The following is a 20,717-nucleotide window of genomic DNA, read 5'->3' on the forward strand; positions in this document are numbered from 1 at the left end:
AATTGACAGTGCTAGTTCACCAGCACTAAACACTAGGGCTGGGCGGTATACCGGTTCATACTGAATACCGACATTTTTGGGCTCCACGATATGAATTTTTCCCGTACCGCAATACTGGTTGGGCTCCTCCCCCTTGGGAATGAATTATCAACCCAGCACTGCGCTGTCCCCACATTGGGGAACTAATCCTATGTGAACCACCAGCGCTGTAGAAATACCGTGGAACTGCCATAAATTACAAAAATACCGTGATACACATATTTGGTCATACCGCCCAGCCCTACTAAACACTACATTCAGTGTTATAGTGCAGGTCAACCAGATTAAAATGAGATATAACTTACTTTGATTAGTGCCGCTGTTCAGGAGATACAAGAAGTATTAGGCTCCTTTGCTCAATGTGGAATACCCAGCTTCCCTGCCTCTGTCCCCTCTGCTTCTATATGCCTCCCCACCTCATATATTCATAGAGAGCCCCTTACCCATGTGGGCAGACATATGGATGCTGAGAGGTTGGAGGCAGGAAAGCTGGGTATTCTGGATCCCACCTCCATTGTGCAAGGGATAGCATTTTCATATTAGCAACAAAATACTACTTTAATCTCATGAACGGCGGCACTAATCCAAAGAAGTTTTTATATCTCATTTTAATCCGGTTCCACCGCACTATAACTCTGTGTATTGGGTGCAGGTGAACGGTTCTCAGTTTGCCATTAAAACCTCATAGGATATGCACTTAAGTCTTAATCTAGGCTTTCATTGTAGAATTGACTTCTCTGTTTTCATACACTTGCGCACACACTATCTATTTCAGTACATTTCTATGTAAAGCCTTTTACTTGCTGCCTTCTGATGTCAGCTGCAGCATTGAAAAGGAAGGGTTCAGTTACTGCACGTGAGGATGGAAGAGCTCTGTGAAGGAAGCTGCATAAGACCCTATTCTTCCTGGCAGCCTCCCTGGGAGCATATGGTAAGTGAGCTTTTACATCTGTTCACACTGGTGCGGTGCTGTGTGGCGTCCATTGCTGCCCTTGTGCCATGTCTGTGGGGAGGCGTGACCCAGGGACTTGTTTGAGTGGCATTGGGGCTGCTCTGCCAGTGGGTCGTCCATACCGCTCCCCCCCCCCCCCCCAACCCCACCACACCACCCCTGGTGTTGCGGCGGTGGTAGTAGTCACTCAGTGCTGTGCCATTTTATGCTAGGGATGTTAGGGACCCACTACTTACAGGTGGACGTGACATGGCTAGAGGGCTTGCTCTTCATGATGGAGACCATTTAATGGAGACCTTGTACTTCATGGGATGCCATCATGCCTTTCAGAATGCTTTAGAATACATGTTTCTATATAACCTGATCAACACACATCCAGTTCCTCCTTCAGATCCTTCCCTGTTATGGTATTGCCAAATGTTTTGCTGCAGAGAAATTGCAGTTTTATGTGGCAACTGTTCAAATAAATACTCCTCTATATAATGCATAGATATTCCAGGTCCACCAGTTAGAATCTTTGGCATGTTTGAAATCAGCACAACATGTGAACATAGCATATTGCCCTAAGGCCATAGGTTTCATAAGGAAGTATACTACTACATAGAATCATTCTTTGGTTATGTGGTATGTCCATAATATTAGACTCTAAAGTGCAGGACTAATGCAGTATGACACATTGGGCTTGGGGGCTTCCAGGGAACAACAGTAAGGCTGGGTTCACACCATGTTTTTGCTGTACAGTTCCCATATACGTTTTCAATTTGAAAACCGTACAGAACCCTATTGAAAACCGTATGCATTGACTCTCCATTGAAAACCATATGCCAAAAGATGCATCAGGTTGTGTCCGTTTTGCATCCGGTACGGTTTAGTCAGTTTTTTGCCGTACCCAAAAGTGTACGTACGTAAAAGTTTTTTTTTTTTTTTTGTTTTTTTTTTTTTTTGTTTTTTTTTTTTTTATAAACGTGGGAGTCAATGGGAACCATACAGAACCGTATGTGCGTACGGTTCCATCCGGTTTTCACCATATGGTTTTTTCACTTTGCACAGTTTTTTTTCTTGGGATTTCAATCAAACAAGTGAAACTTTATTCATAATTGAATGAAAAGTTAAAAACGTATATTTTTTTTTCTTAAACGGATGCAATCGGACATTTTTCAAACCGTATACGGGTTAAAATTTGTACACCTGTTTTGATACAGTTTGGTACAGTTTTGAGGAATCCGTTTTTTATCCAAAACCTGATACTGAAACTGTATTTCAAAAATGTGTTGTGAGCCCAGCCTCACACTGCAGCTCCAAAAGATGATCATACCGGGGACAGGAGCAGGACACCAAAGGCACAGTCCACAGGGGGACTGTTGGGTTTGTACCACACATGGGAAATTTACTAAAACTTTTTCTACTTCTCCAATCTTCCTCCATGAAAGCAACACAGAAGGTTGACTCCACCTCATATTGGGACAAGAAACAGGCTAAAAAAAAGCTGCACCTCAACCAGTTCACCAGTGTTTTTCCTATCCCTATTGTTCATAGGCAACTGGATTAACACTGTAGGGCTCAGTTTCTGGCTGGGTTCAATCTTTGGGTGGAGAACCATATTCTTTTTCAAACTGAATAGGAGGGAATAATTGCCTACGTTTTGCCTGGAGCTTCTAGTGTATGGACCTACGTAGTGATCCTTGGATCCATATCCATGCGGAACAGCGTTCATAGAGATGGTTTTCTAATGCCAGAATGTTCAAAACCGTAGTTAGGCAGTAAAGGAGACTTGCCTGAGGATGATTTTACATTATTGTTGTAGGCAAACTCCACTGAGGGTAATGGGTCCAACCATTAGTGGGCTGTTGTAAAGCAGTGCAGAAGTTACTCCAAGGCCTGATTGGAATGCACCATTAGTTTGTTGGTAGAAGGCCAAGGAGTAGAACAGTTTATCAGCCATTTTGTCGCAACTTTTGCCAGAATTTGGATTTAAACTGGTTCCCTCCCAAACACTATGGGGAAGATTTATCAATACCTCTGCAGCTGCCCATAGCAACCAATCAGATTCCTTTTTGTTTTTAACCCCTTAAGGACCCAGTCCATTTTTTCCACTGTCACTTTAAGTATCAAGGAATGCTTTTTACTTTTCATTTTAATTCAAAGATTGTTTTTTCATAACATATTCTACTTTATGTTAGTGGTAAATTTCCATCGATGCTTGCACATTCCTTGGTGAAAAATTAGAAAATTTAGCATTTTTTTTTTACTTTGAAGCTCTCTGCATGTAAGGAAAATAGACATACCAAATAAATTATATATGAATTCACATATACAATATGTCTACTTTATATTGGCATCATACAGTTTACATGTTTTTACTTTTGGAAGACATCAGGGGGCTTCAAAGTTCAGCAGAAAATACTGCACCCCTCAAAGTATTCAAAATGACATTCAGTAACTGTTAACCCTTTAGGTGTTTCACAGGAATAGCAGCAAAGTGAAACAAAAAATTAAAAATCTTCATTTTTTACACTCTCATGTTCTTGTACAACCAGTTATTGAATTTTTACAAGGGGTAAAAGGAGAGAAATCGCCCTAAAACTTGTAACCCAATTTCTCTTGAGTAAGGAAATATCTCATGTGTATGTCAAGTGCTCTGTGGATGCACTAGAGGGCTCAGAAGGGAAGGAGCGAGAATGGGATGTTGGAGAGTGAATTTTTCTGAAATGTTTTTTTTGGGGGGGGGGGGGGGGGCGGGGCATTTAGGAAGCCCCTATGGTGCCAGAACAGAAAAAAAAATACATGGCATGCTATTTTGGAAACGACATCCCTCAAGGAATGTAACAAGGGGTCCAGTGAGCCTTATCACCCCACAGGTGTTTGACGACGGATGTGTATATGAAATTTTTTTCACTAAAATGCTGGGGTTTTTTTTCCCCTCCCAAATTTTAAATTTTTACAAAGGGTAATAGGAGAAAATGCCCCCCAAAATTTGTAACTCCATTTCTTCTGAGTATGGAAATACCCCATGTGTGGACGTCAAGTGCTCTGTTGGCGAACTACAATGCTCACAAGACAATAAGCCCTATTGAGCTTTTGGAGAGAGAATTTGGTTGGAATAGAAGTCGGGGGCCATGTGCATTTACAAAGCCCCCCGTGGTGCCAGAACAGTGGACCCCCCCACATGTGACCCCATTTTGGAAACTACACCCCTCACAGAATTTAATAAGGGGTGCAGTGAGCATTTACACCCAACTGGCGTTTGACAGATTTTTGGAACAGTGGGCTGTGCAAATCAAAAATGACACTATTCATTTTCATGGACCACTGTTCCAAAAATCTGTCAGACACCTGTGGGGCTTAAATTCTCACTGCACCCCTTATTACATTCTGTGAGAAGTGTGGTTTCCAAAATGGGGTCATGTGGAGGGGATCCACTGTTCTGGCACTATGGGGGCTTTGTAAACACACGTGGCCTTCAATTCCGGACAAATTTTCTCTCATAAAGCCCAATGGCGCTCCCTCTCTTCTGAGCATTGTAGTTCGCCCGAAGAGCACTTTACATCCACATATGGGGTATGTTCTTACTCAGAAGAAATGGGGTTACAAATTTTGGGGGGCTTTTTCTCCTATTTTCCCTTGTGAAAAAGAAAAATTTAGGGTAACACCAGCATTTTATTTAAGGCTCACTATACCCCTTGTTACGTTCCGTGAGGGGTGTAGTTTCCAAAATGGGGTCACGAGTGGGTATTTTATTTTTATGTCAGAGCCGCTGTAATATCAGTCACCCCTGTGCAAATCACCAATTTAGGCCTCAAATGTACATGGTGCGCTCTCACTTTTGAGCCTTGTTGTCCGTCCACAGCATTTTACGCCCACATATGGGGTATTTCTGTACTCAGGAGAAATTGCGTTACAAATTTTGGGGGTCTTTTTCTTTTTTTTTCTTTTACCTCTTGTGAAAATAAAAAGTATGGGGCAACACCAGCATGTTAGTGTAAAATTTTTTTTTTTTTTTTTACACTAACAGGCTGGTGTAGACCCCAACTTTACCTTTCCATAAAAGGAGAGAAAAAAAAATTTGTAACGCAATTTGTCCCGAGTACGGAGATACCCCATATGTGACCCTAAACTGTTACCTTCAAATACGACAGGGCTCTGAAGTGAGGGAGAGCCCCATGTGCATTTGAGGACTAAATTAGGGATGGCATAGGCGTATTCTATGCCAGTGATTCCCAAACAGGGTGCCTCCAGCTGTTGCTAAACTCCCAGCATACCTGGACAGTCAGTGGCTTTCCGAAAATGCTAGTTGTTGTTTTGCAACAGCTGGAGGCTCCGTTTTGGAAACACTGTCGTATGATACGTTTTTCATTTTTATTGGGGGGGGGGGGGGGGGGGACAGTGTAAGGAGGTGTATATGTAGTGTTTTACCCTTTATTTTGTGTTAGTGTAGTGTTTTTAGGGAACATTCGCAGTGGTGGGGATTTACAGTGAGTTTCCCGCTAGGAGTTTGTGCTGCGGCGGAAAATTTGCCGCAGCTCAAACGTGAACACTGTACATTCACATGAGGGGCAAACCTCCAGCTGTTGCAAAACAACTCCCAGCATGCACTGGCCGACCATGCATGCTGGGAGTTGTTTTTTTTGCAACAGCTGGAGGCACACTGGTTGGAAAACCTTCAGTTAGGTTCTGTTACCTAACTCAGTATTTTCCAACCAGTGTGCCTCTAGCTGTTGCAAAACTACAACTCCCAGCATGTACTGATCGCTGAAGGGCATGCTGGGAGATGTAGTAATGCAACATCTGGAAGTACGCAACTACAACTCCCAGAATGGTGAGACAGCTGTCTGCTGTTCGTGCATGCTGGGAGTTGTAGTTTTGCACGGTTTAGAAACCACCACACAGTGATCTCCAAACTGTGTGGCCCTCCAGATGTTGCAAAACTACAAATCCCAGCATGCCCAGTCAGCAAACTGCTGTCTGGAGTTTTGCAAGATCTAGAGGGCCACAGTTTAGAGACCAAAGCACAGTGATCTCCAAACTGTACCTCTCTAAATCTTGCAAAAGTACACATCCCAGCATGCCCAAACAGTTGTCTGAATGTGAAAAAGACAAAAAACAACAAGGTGCGCTCCTAGTGTGGACGGTATAGCAGAGTGGCTTCAATGTGGCCAAAAATTGAAGGCTTAGCACATCGTGTTGTGCTAAGAGCACAACACCTCAGCAGGCATATAGACTTGCAGGAAGAAATGGAGGTCAGCAGCCACGGTTTCCTTTCCAGGTTCCTCTCGGTCGCTGGATGGGCAATGAAAAGTGGTGGATAAAATTCAGGAAAACAGGAATTACCATACGGCGCTTTTACTCCTTGGACAGATGTAGGCAACAGTCCATATGACAGGTTAGTTCTTTATTGTGCAACTTCAAGTTTCGAGCTCGTGCTGAGCTCTTCGTCAGGCATATGATCAATAACATTAAAAACAGGTGATTTAGAAGCCCGGGGAAGGAACATCTTCCGGGTCACCAGGTCATTACAATCAATTAATTCAATTCAATACCATGTTTAAACTTAATAGAATTTCACAAATATCAATGTACATGTGAAACATAGGTTAAACTTGATTACATGTGTACGGCAGATCTTAAAAAAGGGGGCTTTAAAAACACTATATGGCGCTGCTACCTCCGTATGTTGCCCACGCCAGCCACCTCTGGATGAATGAATTCCAGAGCGAGGCTGGGTAAACAAACTAGAGTAATGTTCCATTCGCTAGTTACTCTAGTTTGTTTACCCAGCCTCGCTCTGGAATTCATTCATCCAGAGGTGGCTGGCGTGGGCAACATACGGAGGTAGCAGCGCCATATAGTGTTTTTAAAGCCCCCTTTTTTAAGATCTGCCGTACACATGTAATCAAGTTTAACCTATGTTTCACATGTACATTGATATTTGTGAAATTCTATTAAGTTTAAACATGGTATTGAATTGAATTAATTGATTGTAATGACCTGGTGACCCGGAAGATGTTCCTTCCCCGGGCTTTTAAATCACCTGTTTTTAATGTTGTTGATCATATGCCTGACGAAGAGCTCAGCACGAGCTCGAAACTTGAAGTTGCACAATAAAGAACTAACCTGTCATATGGACTGTTGCCTGCATCTGTCCAAGGAGTAAAAGCGCCGTATGGTAATTCCTGTTTTCCTGGATTTTATCCACCACTTTTCAAACAGTTGTCTGGGCATGCTGGGAGTTGTAGTTTTGCAACATCTGGAGGGCTACAGTTTACCCCTACTACCTCACTCCTATCCCTTCAGGGGGATCAGGAGTGTTTTGGACAGCCCGATCCCCCTTATTTTCCGGATCACTGGAGACCTGTATGACCCAGAATAGCCGCAGATCGCCGGTCTGAATTGACCGGCAATATGCGGGGATGGCCTCAGGGGTTTGCACGGGATGCTTGCTGAATGATTTCCGGTGGGGACCGGAATTCCCACGGGCATGCAGGTACGTCCTGGGTCCTTAAGTACCAAGAAGCCAGGGCATACCCATACGCCTTGGCTCCTTAAGGGGTTAAAGAGGCCTGTGAAAAATGAAAGCAATCTGGTTGCTATGGGCAACCGTACCACTCTTTACACAGGTTTTGATACATTTCCCCTATGTTCTTGGGCAAGAAAACATCATGGCTAGCTCTGCAGCCAAAGGAAGCCTGTTGAGTGGCACACAGTGTCACATATTCCAGAAGAAATCCTCTGTCATGAACATTACTGTATGAGCTTTAGAAGCAGACCGGTCCAAGATGAAATCCATTGAGAAGTCCAGGGGGTGCTCACAAAGGGTATTGGCTGCAGAAAAGCCACTGGAAGGTGTTCAGGAGTTTTACTCTGGGCACAGGTATGATATTTTATCACTGATTAAATATATCCTCTCTAAATTTAACTTTTAATACAAATTGTTACTAAAAAGAAAGAAAATCCAAAAGTTACAAATGCTACATAAGACCTATATAGCAGCATGTACACTTTGCAAGCCATATAGCCCGCAATGAGCAGCAATATAGGGAGATAAAGTAACCAGGGGGAAGATTTATCAAAACCTGTATAGAGGAAGAGAGGAGCAGTTGCCCATAGCAACTGATCAGATGGCATTTTTTTTTTTTAAGGCATCTGAAGAATGAAAGAAGCGATCAGATTGCTATGGGTAATTGCACCAGTCTTCCTCTACACAGGTTTTGATAAATTCCCCCCATCATCCCAGGGTGAAAACAGTCTGCGGGTCTTGTGTCACAGGTTGATTTGGACTAGGATAGAGATTCTCCAGAATTTCTTGGTATCCAATCAGTGTTCTTTGCTGTTAAAGGGGTTATCTAGAGAAAACAGAGCCAATTTCTTCTAAAAACAGTATCACCCATGTCCTCAGGTTGTGTGTGGTAGTACAGCTTGGCTCCATTCACTTCAATGCAACTGAGCTTCAATACCGCACATAGCCTGAGTACAGAGGTTGTGCTATTTTTTGAAGAAATTACCTGTTTTCTATCCCCAGATAACCCCTTTTAAAGAGGCACTGTCATTATGAAAAACATTTTATAGTTTGTAATACTACTGATCAGATTACTTTTTTAAATATACATTTATTTAAAAAAATGAAAATAGTAGCCACTTGGGGTCATCTGTCTTTATGCAGACAGACTACTCTGTAATTTGCAGCATACTGGATACCAGCTGTAAAGTGTGTTGGTATCCAGTATAGGAGATCACCATTGCACCACTGAAGCCTATAGCTGTTCCTAAACTACAACTCCCATGATGGGAGTTGTAGTTTTACAACAGCTGGGGGTACAATCTTTGTAAAACTCTGTTTTACAGCTGTGTGCCTCCAGCTCTTGTAAAACTACAGACTAAGGATGTGTGGGCCTGCTGGGAGTTGTAGTTTTGCAACAGCTAAAGGCAACACTGCTCTAACACTGCAAAACTACAACTCCCAGCATGCTTGAACAGCCAAAGCTTTTTCTGACTCCTGAATGACAAAGAAGCTGATCAGACATTCAGGAGTCTGTGAAAGCTGAATGACACACATAGTGAGAGTTATGCTGACTAGCATCCAGCTTTACTAGGAACAGATAGATATACACTACTGAGCAGTGATTTGCAGACTGCCAGGCTCCTCCCAGACTCAGAGCAGATGAGTCGTCACAGTGAGGGGGGGGGAAGAGAGAAGGACATGGCTATTTGTAAGGGATGTATAGGTCCTAGACCCATAAAAATTATATGTACATGATCAGGATTAGGTACTGAGTAACAAAACTTTTTTTTTTTATTTATTTTTTTGTTTTGTTTTTTTGCACCATGACCGGTACGCTTTAAGTGTTAAGGCCATTCTGGAGTGAAGTACAGCAATAAGTCTAATATGTAGAGTAGTAGAGAGGTAGCCACATGTGGTGTACTGCCCACAGATATGACATACCACAACATAGGCTATAGCTTCCTTTCATCGAATGGGCCACCACAAATTGCGTGACAGGCCCTAGAGTTCCCAGCTGCTTTGGAATTACTGTACATATGTAGAAGAGGTAGTCTGAGGTTTTTCAGACACAAAGCACCTCTCACTAGGCTTTTAGGTAAGAGCAGAACATTTAGCAGCATATATCTGGGCATGCCGGGAACAGCTCTCTGTCCCTGATTTCATAATTGTATTCCTCTGAGGAAAGTTTCTTGGATAGAAATTCACAAGGATGTGATGTGATGGGCCCTCCAGGGTGGGATGCTGAGTTAGGAGGAACCTACTTTTTTCTCAGACACTTCAATGAACAGACATTGAAGTTTTAAAGGGGTTATCCAGCTATTAAAAACTTCCCGATGAACCCTCTGGCACCCACCTTCAGAGACGTACTCATCTTAGCAGTGAATCAGCCAATAAACAGCTGAGGCAGGACACCATTGCAGTCGGTGATTCGCTGAGAGGGCCAGAACATTCAGCAGGGTTGAGCCACGATCTGGAGATCGGGGATACGTTTTTAATGCTCATATTGCAACCAGGGACCACACATTCAGATTTCTTTCTGTTAATGCCTTCCTTTGCCCTCCTATGCTATGGTAGTAACGCCTTCCTGTACCCCATATAGTAATAATAGGGGAGATTTATCAAACTATGTGAGAGAAAAAGTAGTGATTCAATGAACCAATCACAGCTCGGCTAACTAGCTCTGGTAAAGTGAAAGCTGAGCTGTGATTGGTTCTTGTGGGAAAATCAACAGTTTATTAAATCTGTGCCCCTTTTAGTAATGATGCCATCCTTTGCACCATATAGTAATAATACCCTGCTGTGGCCCCATATAGTGATAATGCCCACCTTTCCTCCCATATAGTAATGACGTCCTCCTTTTCCCAATGTACTATTAACCCCTTAACGACCACGGACGTAAATGTACGTCCTGGTTTGGCGGGACTTCCCCCCACCAGGACGTACATTTACGTCCTGTGTATGACCGCGAGCATCGGAATGGTGCTCATGTCATACATGGCAGGTTCCGGCTGCTAGTAGCAGCCAGACCCGCCGGTAATGGCAGACATCCGCGATCGCACGGATGTCCGCCATTAACCCCTCAGATGCCGTGATCAATACAGATCACTGCATCTGCGGCAGTGTGGTACTTTAAATGGATGATCGGATCGCCCACAGCGCTGCCGCAGCGATCCGATCATCCAGTTTGGCGGCCGGAGGTCCCCTCACCTGGCTACGGCTATCTCCCGGGGTCTTCTGCTCTTGTCTGAGATCGAGCAGACCAGAGCAGATCACCGGTAATACTGATCAGTGCTATGTCATATGCATAGCACTGAACAGTATTAGCAATCAAATGATTGCTACAGATAGTCCCCCATGGGGGCATAAAAAGTGTAAAATAAAAGTTGAAAGTGTAAAAATAAAAAGTAAAAAAAAGTGAAAAATCCCCTCCCCCCCAATAAAAATGAAAATTGTCCGTTTTTCCCATTTTACCCCCAAAAAGCGTATATTTTTTTATTATAAACCTATTTGGTATCGCCGTGTGCGTAAATGTCCGAACTATCAAAATATGTTAATTATCCCGTACGGTGAATGGCGTAAATGGAAAAAATAAAAAAAAGTCCAAATGCAGCTTTTTTGTCATTTTATAAAAATAAAATAAAAAATGATCTAAAAGTTTTATATATGCAAATGTGGTATCGATAAAAAGTACAGATGATGGTACAAAAAAAATGAGCCCTCATACCGCCCTATATACGGAAAAATGAAAATGTTATAGGTGGTCAAAATAGGGCGATTTTAGATTACTGATTTTGTACAAAAAGTTCTAGATTTTTTTTTTAAGCGGTACAAAAATATTAGAGATGAGCGAATTTACAGTACATTCGATTCATCACGAACTTCTCGGCTCGGCAGTTGATGACTTTTCCTGCATAAATGAGTTCAGCTTTCAGGTGCTCCGGTGGGCTGGAAAAGGTGGATACAGTCCTAGGAAAGAGTCTCCTATGACTGTATCCACCTTTTCCAGCCCACCGGAGCACCTGAAAGCTGAACTAATTTATGCAGGAAAAGGCAACTGCCGAGCCGAGAAGTTCGTGACGAATCAAATTTACTGTAAGTTCGCTCATCTCTAAAAAATATAAAAGTATCTAGCAATGGGTATCGTTTTAATGGTATTGACTCACAGAATAAAGAACACATAATTTTTACCGTAAAGTGTATAGTGTGAAAACAAAACCCTCCAAAATGCGCAAAATTGTGATTTTCATTTAAATCTCCTCCCTAAAAATTTTTTTTGGGTGTTCGCCGTACATTTTATGGTAAAATGAGAGGTTTCATTCCAAAGTACAATTGGTCACGCAAAAAACAAGCCCTTATATTGGTCTGTAGATGGAAATTAGAGATGAGCGAACTTACAGTAAATTTGATTCGTCACGAACTTCTCGGCTCGGCAGTTGATGACTTATGCTGCATAAATTAGTTCAGCTTTCAGGTGCTCCCGTGGGCTGGAAAAGGTGGATACAGTCCTAGTAGACTCTTTCCTAGGACTGTATCCACCTTTTCCAGCCCACCAGAGCACCTGAAAGCTGAACTAATTCATGCAGGATAAGTCATCAACTGCCGAGCCGAGAAGTTCGTGACGAATCGAATTTACTGTAAGTTTGCTCATCTCTAATGGAAATATAAAGGAGTTATGGATTTTAGAAGGCGAGGAGGAAAATCAAAAACGCAAAAATAAAATTGGCCTGGTCCTTAAAGGACAACTGCAGTGGTACACATTTATATATGCCTGTGCCGGATAATCAAAAATCATACATACCTTCATACGAGCCCCCGTTGGTCCGGCACAGGCCTCACAGTCCGGCAGTGCTGACGTCATTCCACTTCCTGGGGACGGATACGCCGCAGAGCCGTCTGCGTATAACTGGCCGTAGCGATGTCCCGCCCCGGCCTATGATAGGCTGAGCCCACTGTCATGTAAGAAGCCGGCCAGAGCTCCTTACATGACAGTGGGCTCAGCCTATCACAGGCTGGGGCGGGACATTGCTGGGGCCGGTGATACATCGACGGCTCTGCGGCGTCCCCGTCCCCAGGAAGTTGAATGAGCTTCGCACCGCTGGACCGTGAGGCCTGTGCCGGACCAACTGGTGCTCGTAGGAAGGTATGTTAAAGTTTATTTTGTTTATTTTTGAGGCACGGGCATATGTAAATGTGTACCACTACAGTTGTCCTTTAAGGTTAAAATGGGCTTGGTCCTTAAGGGGTTAATGCCCTCCTGTGCCTACAAATAGTAATAATGAATGCTGATAACTTTCAGTGGTATATATTGTATATAGTGTATTTTTATTTACACACACTGAACTGGCCTTTTATTTATGGAATGTAGAACTCTAATACATGGCAGGAGATTTATCAAAGCCTGTGGAGAGGAAAAGTGCTGAGTTGCTCATAGCAACCAATTGGCTTGCTTGTATCATTTTTGAAAAGGCGTTTGTAAGATAAAAACAAGAAATCTGATTGGTCGATAGGGGCATCTGGTCAACCTTTCCTCTGCACTGGTTTTGATAAGTGTGTATTTGCATTAGTTGCTTCTTATTTGTGTATTTTTCATGTAGTCCATTTGGCAGTATATAGAGTGTCCTCTTCAGGAGACCCTTGTCACTCCACATCCTATACAGTACTGTACAATGAAATGTCCTGCAACTACCTTTATTGCCTGTAGAGGACGCACGACTAGTAAAAGACAACTACTAATTCCCAGAAGCGTTTTGACCGGAAGTGACGTAGATCACGGAAGCGGATGTCAAGCTGCGGAAGCGTGTGTAGCGGGGAACGCGAGTAGTGTGGTGTGACCGAGGCTTCGCTGCACGCGGCAGACATGTTCCTGCAATTTTACCTGAACGAGCAGGGGGAGCGGGTGTACACCATGAAGGTGGGTAGGGCGCTACTGAGCTGGAGTCTAGCTATGGACGCTCAGCGCACATTGTGGCCCCGCATGTAGTCTAGCTATGGACGCTCAGCACACATTGTGGCCCCTCATTTAGTCCAGCTATGGACGCTCAGCACACATTGTGGCCCCGCATGTAGTCTAGCTATGGACGCTCAGCACACATTGTGGCCCCGCATGTAGTCCAGCTATGGACGCTCAGCACACATTGTGGCCCAGCATGTAGTCCAGCTATGGACGCTCAGCACACATTGTGGCCCCGCATGTAGTCTAGCTATGGACGCTCAGCGCACATTGTGGCCCCGCATGCAGTCTAGCTATGGACGCTCAGCGCACATTGTGGCACCTCATGTAGTCTAGCTATGGACACTCAGCACACATGGTGGCCCCACTAGTAATCTAGCTGTAGACACTCAGCACACATTGTGGCCCCGCATGTAGTCTAGCTATGGACGCTCAGCGCACATTGTGGCCCCGCATGTAGTCTAGCTATGGACGCTCAGCGCACATTGTGGCCCCGCATGTAGTCTAGCTATGGACGCTCAGCGCACATTGTGGCCCCGCATGTAGTCCAGCTATGGACGCTCAGCACACATTGTGGCCCCGCATGTAGTCTAGCTATGGACGCTCAGCGCACATTGTGGCCCCGCATGCAGTCTAGCTATGGACGCTCAGCGCACATTGTGGCACCTCATGTAGTCTAGCTATGGACACTCAGCACACATGGTGGCCCCACTAGTAATCTAGCTGTAGACACTCAGCACACATTGTGGCCCCGCATGTAGTCTAGCTATGGACGCTCAGCGCACATTGTGGCCCCGCATGTAGTCTAGCTATGGACGCTCAGCGCACATTGTGGCCCCGCATGTAGTCTAGCTATGGACGCTCAGCGCACATTGTGGCCCCGCATGCAGTCTAGCTATGGACGCTCAGCGCACATTGTGGCCCCGCATGTAGTCTAGCTATGGACACTCAGCGCACATTGTGGCCCCGCATGTAGTCTAGCTATGGACGCTCAGCGCACATTGTGGCCCCACATGTAGTCTAGCTATGGACGCTCGGCGCACATTGTGGCACCGCATGTAGTCTAGCTATGGACACTCAGCACACATGTTGGCCCCACTAGTAATCTAGCTGTAGACACTCAGCACACATTGTGGCCCCGCATGTAGTCTAGCTATGGACACTCGACACACATTGTGGCCCCGCATGTAGTCTAGCTATGGACGCTCGGCGCACATTGTGGCACCGCATGTAGTCTAGCTATGGACACTCGGCACACATTGTGGCACTGCATGTAGTCTAGCTATGGACGCTCGGCGCACATTGTGGCACCGCATGTAGTCCAGCTATGGACACTCAGCACACATGGTGGCCCCACTAGTAATCTAGCTGTAGACACTCAGCACACATTGTGGCCCCGCATGTAGTCTAGCTATGGACACTCGGCACACATTGTGGCCCCGCATGTAGTCTAGCTGTGAACACTCGGCACACATTGTGGCCCCGCATGTGGTCTAGCTATGGAGACTCAGCGCACAAACATTGTGGCCCCGCATGTAGTCTAGCTATGGACGCTCGGCGCACATTGTGGCACCGCATGTAGTCTAGCTATGGACGCTCAGCCCACATTGTGGCCCCGCATGTAGTCTAGCTATGGACGCTCAGCCCACATTGTGGCCCCGCATGTAGTCTAGCTATGGACGCTCAGCACACATTGTGGCCCCGCATGTAGTCTAGCTATGGACGCTCAGCGCACATTGTGGCACCGCATGTAGTCTAGCTATGGACGCTCGGCACACATTGTGGCCCCGCATGTAGTCTAGCTATGGACACTCGGCACACATTGTGGCCCCGCATGTAGTCTAGCTGTGAACACTCGGCACACATTGTGGCCCCGCATGTTGTCTAGCTATGGACACTCGGCACACATTGTGGCCCCGCATGTGGTCTAGCTATGGAGACTCAGCGCACAAACATTGTGGCCCCGCATGTGGTCTAGCTGTAGATGCTCAGCACACATTGTGGCCCCGCATGTAGTCCAGCTATGGACGCTCAGCACACATGGTGGCCCCACTAGTAATCTAGCTGTAGACACTCAGCACACATTGTGGCCCCGCATGTAGTCTAGCTATGGACACTCGGCACACATTGTGGCCCCGCATGTAGTCTAGCTATGGACACTCGGCACACATTGTGGCCCCGCATGTGGTCTAGCTATGGAGACTCAGCGAACAAACATTGTGGCCCCGCATGTGGTCTAGCTGTAGGCGCTCAGCGCACATGGTGGCCCCTCTAGTAATCTAGCTGTGGACACTTATGGCACATTGTGGCCCTGCATATTATTTAGCTATAGACTCTCGGATGTGTCAGACCAGAAATCCTTATAACTGGTAGCGTGCCTTGTGTAATCTATATTAACTGCAGCTACTAAATGGATAGTTTGTTACATTACAGGTCAGAGTAAGACTATGAAACTGTTCACATCTGCGTTGGAGCTCCATTGCAGCATTTGTGGCTATAGTGAGACCTGAGAAGACAAAAAAAAAAGACAAACCCAGCAGACCCCTTTAAAGGAGAACTATCACATACATAAACTTATCCCCTATCTGGGGGGGGGCACCTCATGAGTTGCCGGCTTACTTACTCCCTCCATATATCTCTATTGGAGGAGCGAAGATAACTGAACGGTGCGGGAGTCGACACGCTCTGTTCCCAAGGAGAACCGGGGCCCCCCTTACAGGAGATCGCGGAGGGTCCCAGCAGTCACACCTGTGATCTAAAACTTTTTTGCATGTTATACTTCTTCGCAGTCAATGGGATCTGTTGGTGTCTGTTGTGAAATGGAGTATGGAATAGACTGTGTGACCAAGGCCTTACTAGAATGCTGTTGTGGAGCTTTGAATGCTGCATGTAAACCTAGCACTGGGTCACCAGGACACATCAGTTTGGGAGAGTTTATTGTAATCACAGGAGAGAGCAGTTGCCCAAAGTCACTTTCTAGCTTTCATTCTCTAAAAATTAGGGCTGTCCGATATCATTTTACCAAGTACCGAAAATTTTTCTTAAGTACTCACAGATCCCAATTACCAAACTTTTTTCAATGTCGTGACAGGGTTGTTTTTTCCCTTAAGGGTATGTTCACGGCGTATTTTTCGCTGCGGATCCACCGCTGAAGGACTGCTACGTGATGCCTTTATATGTGCCTGCTCGGAGCGCCAATATGGCGCTACGAGCAGACACACCGATGTGCGAGTCACAGTGCGCATGCACAGTGTACTCGCACATTGCGGACGCTCTCGGCCTAGCTCACAGAGTACACCGTACATGTGCGGCGACTCGCACAACGCATCATTGTGTCTGCTCGTAGCTGCATATTGCCATTCCGAGCAGGCACATCTAAAGGCAGCATGTAGCGGTCCTTTAGTGGCAGATCTGCAGTGCAAAATACGCTGTGGATCCGCCTGTGTGTGTGTGTGGGGGGGGGAAAGGGGCGTGTTTTTTTTGTTTTGTTTTTATAAGGGCTTTTTTCGTATTAAAAAAACTTTTTTGAAAAGGGGATGATTTCAAAATTTTTTTTATTGGGAAGGAGGTTCATTTACATTTAACAATTTTTTTCTTCACTTTTTTTAGTCCCCATAGGAGACTATTGCATGCAATCTGTAGATTGCATAAACTGATCAATATTATGCCATAGCATACCTGTGATCAGTGTTATTGGTGCTCCTTTACTAATGCCTACCATGGCTGGCAGCGGTAAAGGAGCAATGATCAGATGCACGGAGCAGGGTAAGGAACCTCTGGCCGTCCTCACAGCTGATCGGGACACCGCGATTACACCGCAGTGATCCCGGTCAGCATCCCTGAGCTAACCGGCTGTACATCTCGGGACTTTTAGACACTAATCAACTTTGATTGTGGCGTCTAAAGGGTTAATGCGGGTCCCAGCTATGATGTTTGCTCAGCTGCTGAGCGCACTGCATAGCTCGGGAGCGGAGAGTGCAGGCGGCTTACTGCACCTTTGTGCTACCTGCCGGCAGGACTCCCGCCGGCAGGTATCGGGGACATTTTCACGAGTACAAGTACTTAGAGCTGGGCGGTATACCGGTTCATACCGAAATTTTTGTGCTGCATGATATGAATTTTAACCCATACCGCAATACCGGTTTGGCCCCTCCCCCTCAGGAATGAATTATCAGCCCAGCTCTGCGCTGTCCCCATCGGTGAACTAATCATGTGACCCGCGAGCGCTTTTCTGCCCCCCCCCCCCAATTATCAGCCCAGCGCTACTACTCACATATGTCACCCACAAGCACTGCCCTCCTCGTCCTCCTGTTTGTTGCGGCCACCGGCGCTGACACTCTATACCAGTGATCTTCAACTGTCTGGGCATGCTGGGAGTTGTAGTTTTGCAACATCTGGAGGTCCGCAGATTGCAAACCACTGCTCTATACTGTATCCCTATGCCCAGGCTGCAAAAGGTAAACAAAATAAGCTTTCACTCACCTTCCCCGTCGGTCCGGACTTGCTTCCCAGGGAATGGAACGTCAGACAGCAGTCAGCCTATCACCGGCCGCAGCGATGTTCCGCCTCGGCTGGTGATAGGCTGATGGCTGCCGACATTCACATCCCCAGCGTAAGGCGGACGTCGGAACCTGCGTTAGTTTATTTTGTTTACCTTTTGCAGCCCAGGCATAGGGATACCGCTCAGTAGAGATGAGCGAACTTACAGTAAATTCGATTAGTCACAAACTTCTCGGCTCGGCAGTTGATGCCTTTTCCTGCATAAATTAGTTCAGCTTACAGGTGCTCTGGTGGGCTGGAAAAGGTGGATACAGTCCTAGGAGACTCTTTCCTAGGAATGTATCCACCTTTTCCAGGACACCGGAGCACCTGAAGGCTGAACTAATTTACGCAGGATAAGTCATCAACTGCTGAGCCGAGAAGTTTGTGACGAATCGAATTTACTGTAAGTTCGCTCATCTCTACTGCTCAGTATAGAGTGTCAGCGCCGGCTGCTGCAACAAACGGGGATGAGGAGAGCAGCGCTTGCGGGTGACGTGAGTAGTATCCCGATGGGGAGAGTGTGGCGCTGGGCTAATAATTAATTTTGGGGGATGGAAGTACCGTTATATACCGTGGAACCGCTATAAGTTACAAAAATACGGCGATACACATATTTGGCCATACCGCCCAGCCCTACAAGTACTCATGCAAATGTCAAGTATCGGTCCCGATAACAGTATCGGACATCCCTACTAAAAACCTTTTACAAATTGAACAGTGTAACCGGATTGGTTTCTTTATACAATGCCTCTACCACACCAGATGTGATAAATCTCAATGATTGAACAGGATCCCACTCCATGCAGGCTGTTTAACCTTTACAATCTGTGGTGCCCTGACAGTTTTACATTATAGTTTCACCTTAGTCTTTCAACATGCAACAGCTGCTACCCCTGGCTATACCAGCACACTGCCAGGGATACCAGACCCAGGACTCTCCTTGATTCCTGGGACACATGCGGAAGAGTTGTCTATAGACAGTACCAGCAGTAACAAGCAGTTTAGTTCTTGTTTTAGTAAGCAATAAACTTGTATACAGTTTCTTGGTAATGGTGATTGTTGCTCTGGGACGCTGTAAAATATATCGGTGTGCATAGTGACTGTAAGGATGCTGTCTTGGGATATATCATGTATTTGATTATTTGTGTTGCAGAAAGTGTCTCCTAGTGGACAGCCAACCTCCTCAGCTCATCCTGCCCGCTTCTCACCAGATGACAAGTATTCCCGACACCGCGTCTCTATCAAGAAGAGATTCGGCCTGCTACTAACTCAGCAACCAAGACCTATTCTATGAGACCAATGGGAATAGATGCAAGTTTCTGGAGGAATGACTGCTGGACATAGTCATATAAAACCTTTACTTTATCACATGCAATCCTATTGGACATTTGTGACTATCATTTACCATGGGATGTACATCCTGTTTTTTGTATAAAATAAAGATCTGAGAGGTCGGATAATAGTCTGCTTGTTTGCTGTAGGTTTAATACATGTAAATGCATGATGTGTATGTGACATGTACAATAAATGTACTGTCGAACATAGTTTTATGGTGATGTCCTGTTGTGGGGATAGATGCTAGGGATCGACCGATATCGTTAAAAAAAAAAAAAAATTATTTATTTTTTTCGGACCGATACGATAATCTGTGGCCTTTCAGTCAGATAGCCGATAACTTATACAGATATTCCGGTATAAGTTATCGACTTTTTCTCCACTGGTGTTGGTGGCTTTTTTTTACTTTTTGGAGTTTCTGAGAAGATCGTGTGATTCCACAGAACCAGGGAGTGCCTTCTCTTAAAGGAAATCTGTCCGCTCTAGATAATGCTCAAATGTCAGAGGCATTTTTCCTCCCTCCCCCCATCTTGACTAATTTATGTAAAGGGCTCAGTTCTGGAAGCCAAACAGGTAAGGAAGGGGTGAAGGAGGAGCCATGCTGCTGCACTTGGCACTGCCTCTTTGATACTTGTTAATAACGCAGGGCCCGGTCCCCTTGCGTCCTTGTCCTTAAGGACACAGTGCATACCTGTACTGGGTCACGTTACCAGGGTTGAAAGCATGTTCACGAGCTGATAGCAGCCAGGGTTAATTCCGGGCATTGCCGATCGAGCTCATGCCCAGCATTAACCCTTTAGATTCCACAATCAAAGGTGATTGCGGTGTCTAAGATGAAAGTGACATGTTCCTGGCAGCTCAGCAAAGCTGATTGGTACCATCGCAATGAAATCGTGATGTCCCGATCAGCTGAGAGGATGGCCCTTACCTGCCTCTTCGCCATCCAGTCATCTGCTGCTCCCAGTCAGCCATTTTAAATAAAATAATGTAATAAAAAATTTTCTTGGTACTGCTTAACCCCTTAAGGACCGGGGTTTTTTCCGTTTTTGCATTTTCGTTTTTTGCTCCTTGCCTTTAAAAAATCATAACTCTTTCAATTTTGCACCTAAAAATCCATATGATGGCTTATTTTTTGCGCCACCAATTCTAATTTGTAATGACGTCAGTCATTTTGCCCAAAAATCTACGGTGAAACGGAAAAAAAAATCATTGTGCGACAAAATTGAAAAAAAAACGCAGTTTTGTAACTTTTGGGGGCTTCCGTTTCTACGTAGTACATTTTTCGGTAAAAATGACACCTTATCTTTATTCTGTAGGTCCATACGATTAAAATGATACCCTACTTATATAGATTTGATTTTTTAAGACTTCTGGAAAAAATCATAACTACATGCAGGAAAATT

General features: G+C 45.1%; 1 protein-coding gene across 1 annotated transcript; it reads left to right on the forward strand.

The window, feature by feature from the left end:
• The first annotated feature begins 13,239 nt into the window (after window positions 1-13,239).
• NOP10 (NOP10 ribonucleoprotein) lies at window positions 13,240-19,523 on the forward strand. Its single transcript, XM_056528482.1, has 2 exons — window positions 13,240-13,398; window positions 19,133-19,523. The coding sequence occupies exons 1-2, from the start codon at window positions 13,345-13,347 to the stop codon at window positions 19,271-19,273; spliced, it is 195 nt and encodes a 64-aa protein (XP_056384457.1). The 5' UTR covers window positions 13,240-13,344; the 3' UTR covers window positions 19,274-19,523.
• Window positions 19,524-20,717: the final 1,194 nt, after the last annotated feature.

This window comes from Hyla sarda, chromosome 1 (assembly GCF_029499605.1).
Source record: "Hyla sarda isolate aHylSar1 chromosome 1, aHylSar1.hap1, whole genome shotgun sequence".
Taxonomy (NCBI): domain Eukaryota; kingdom Metazoa; phylum Chordata; class Amphibia; order Anura; family Hylidae; genus Hyla; species Hyla sarda.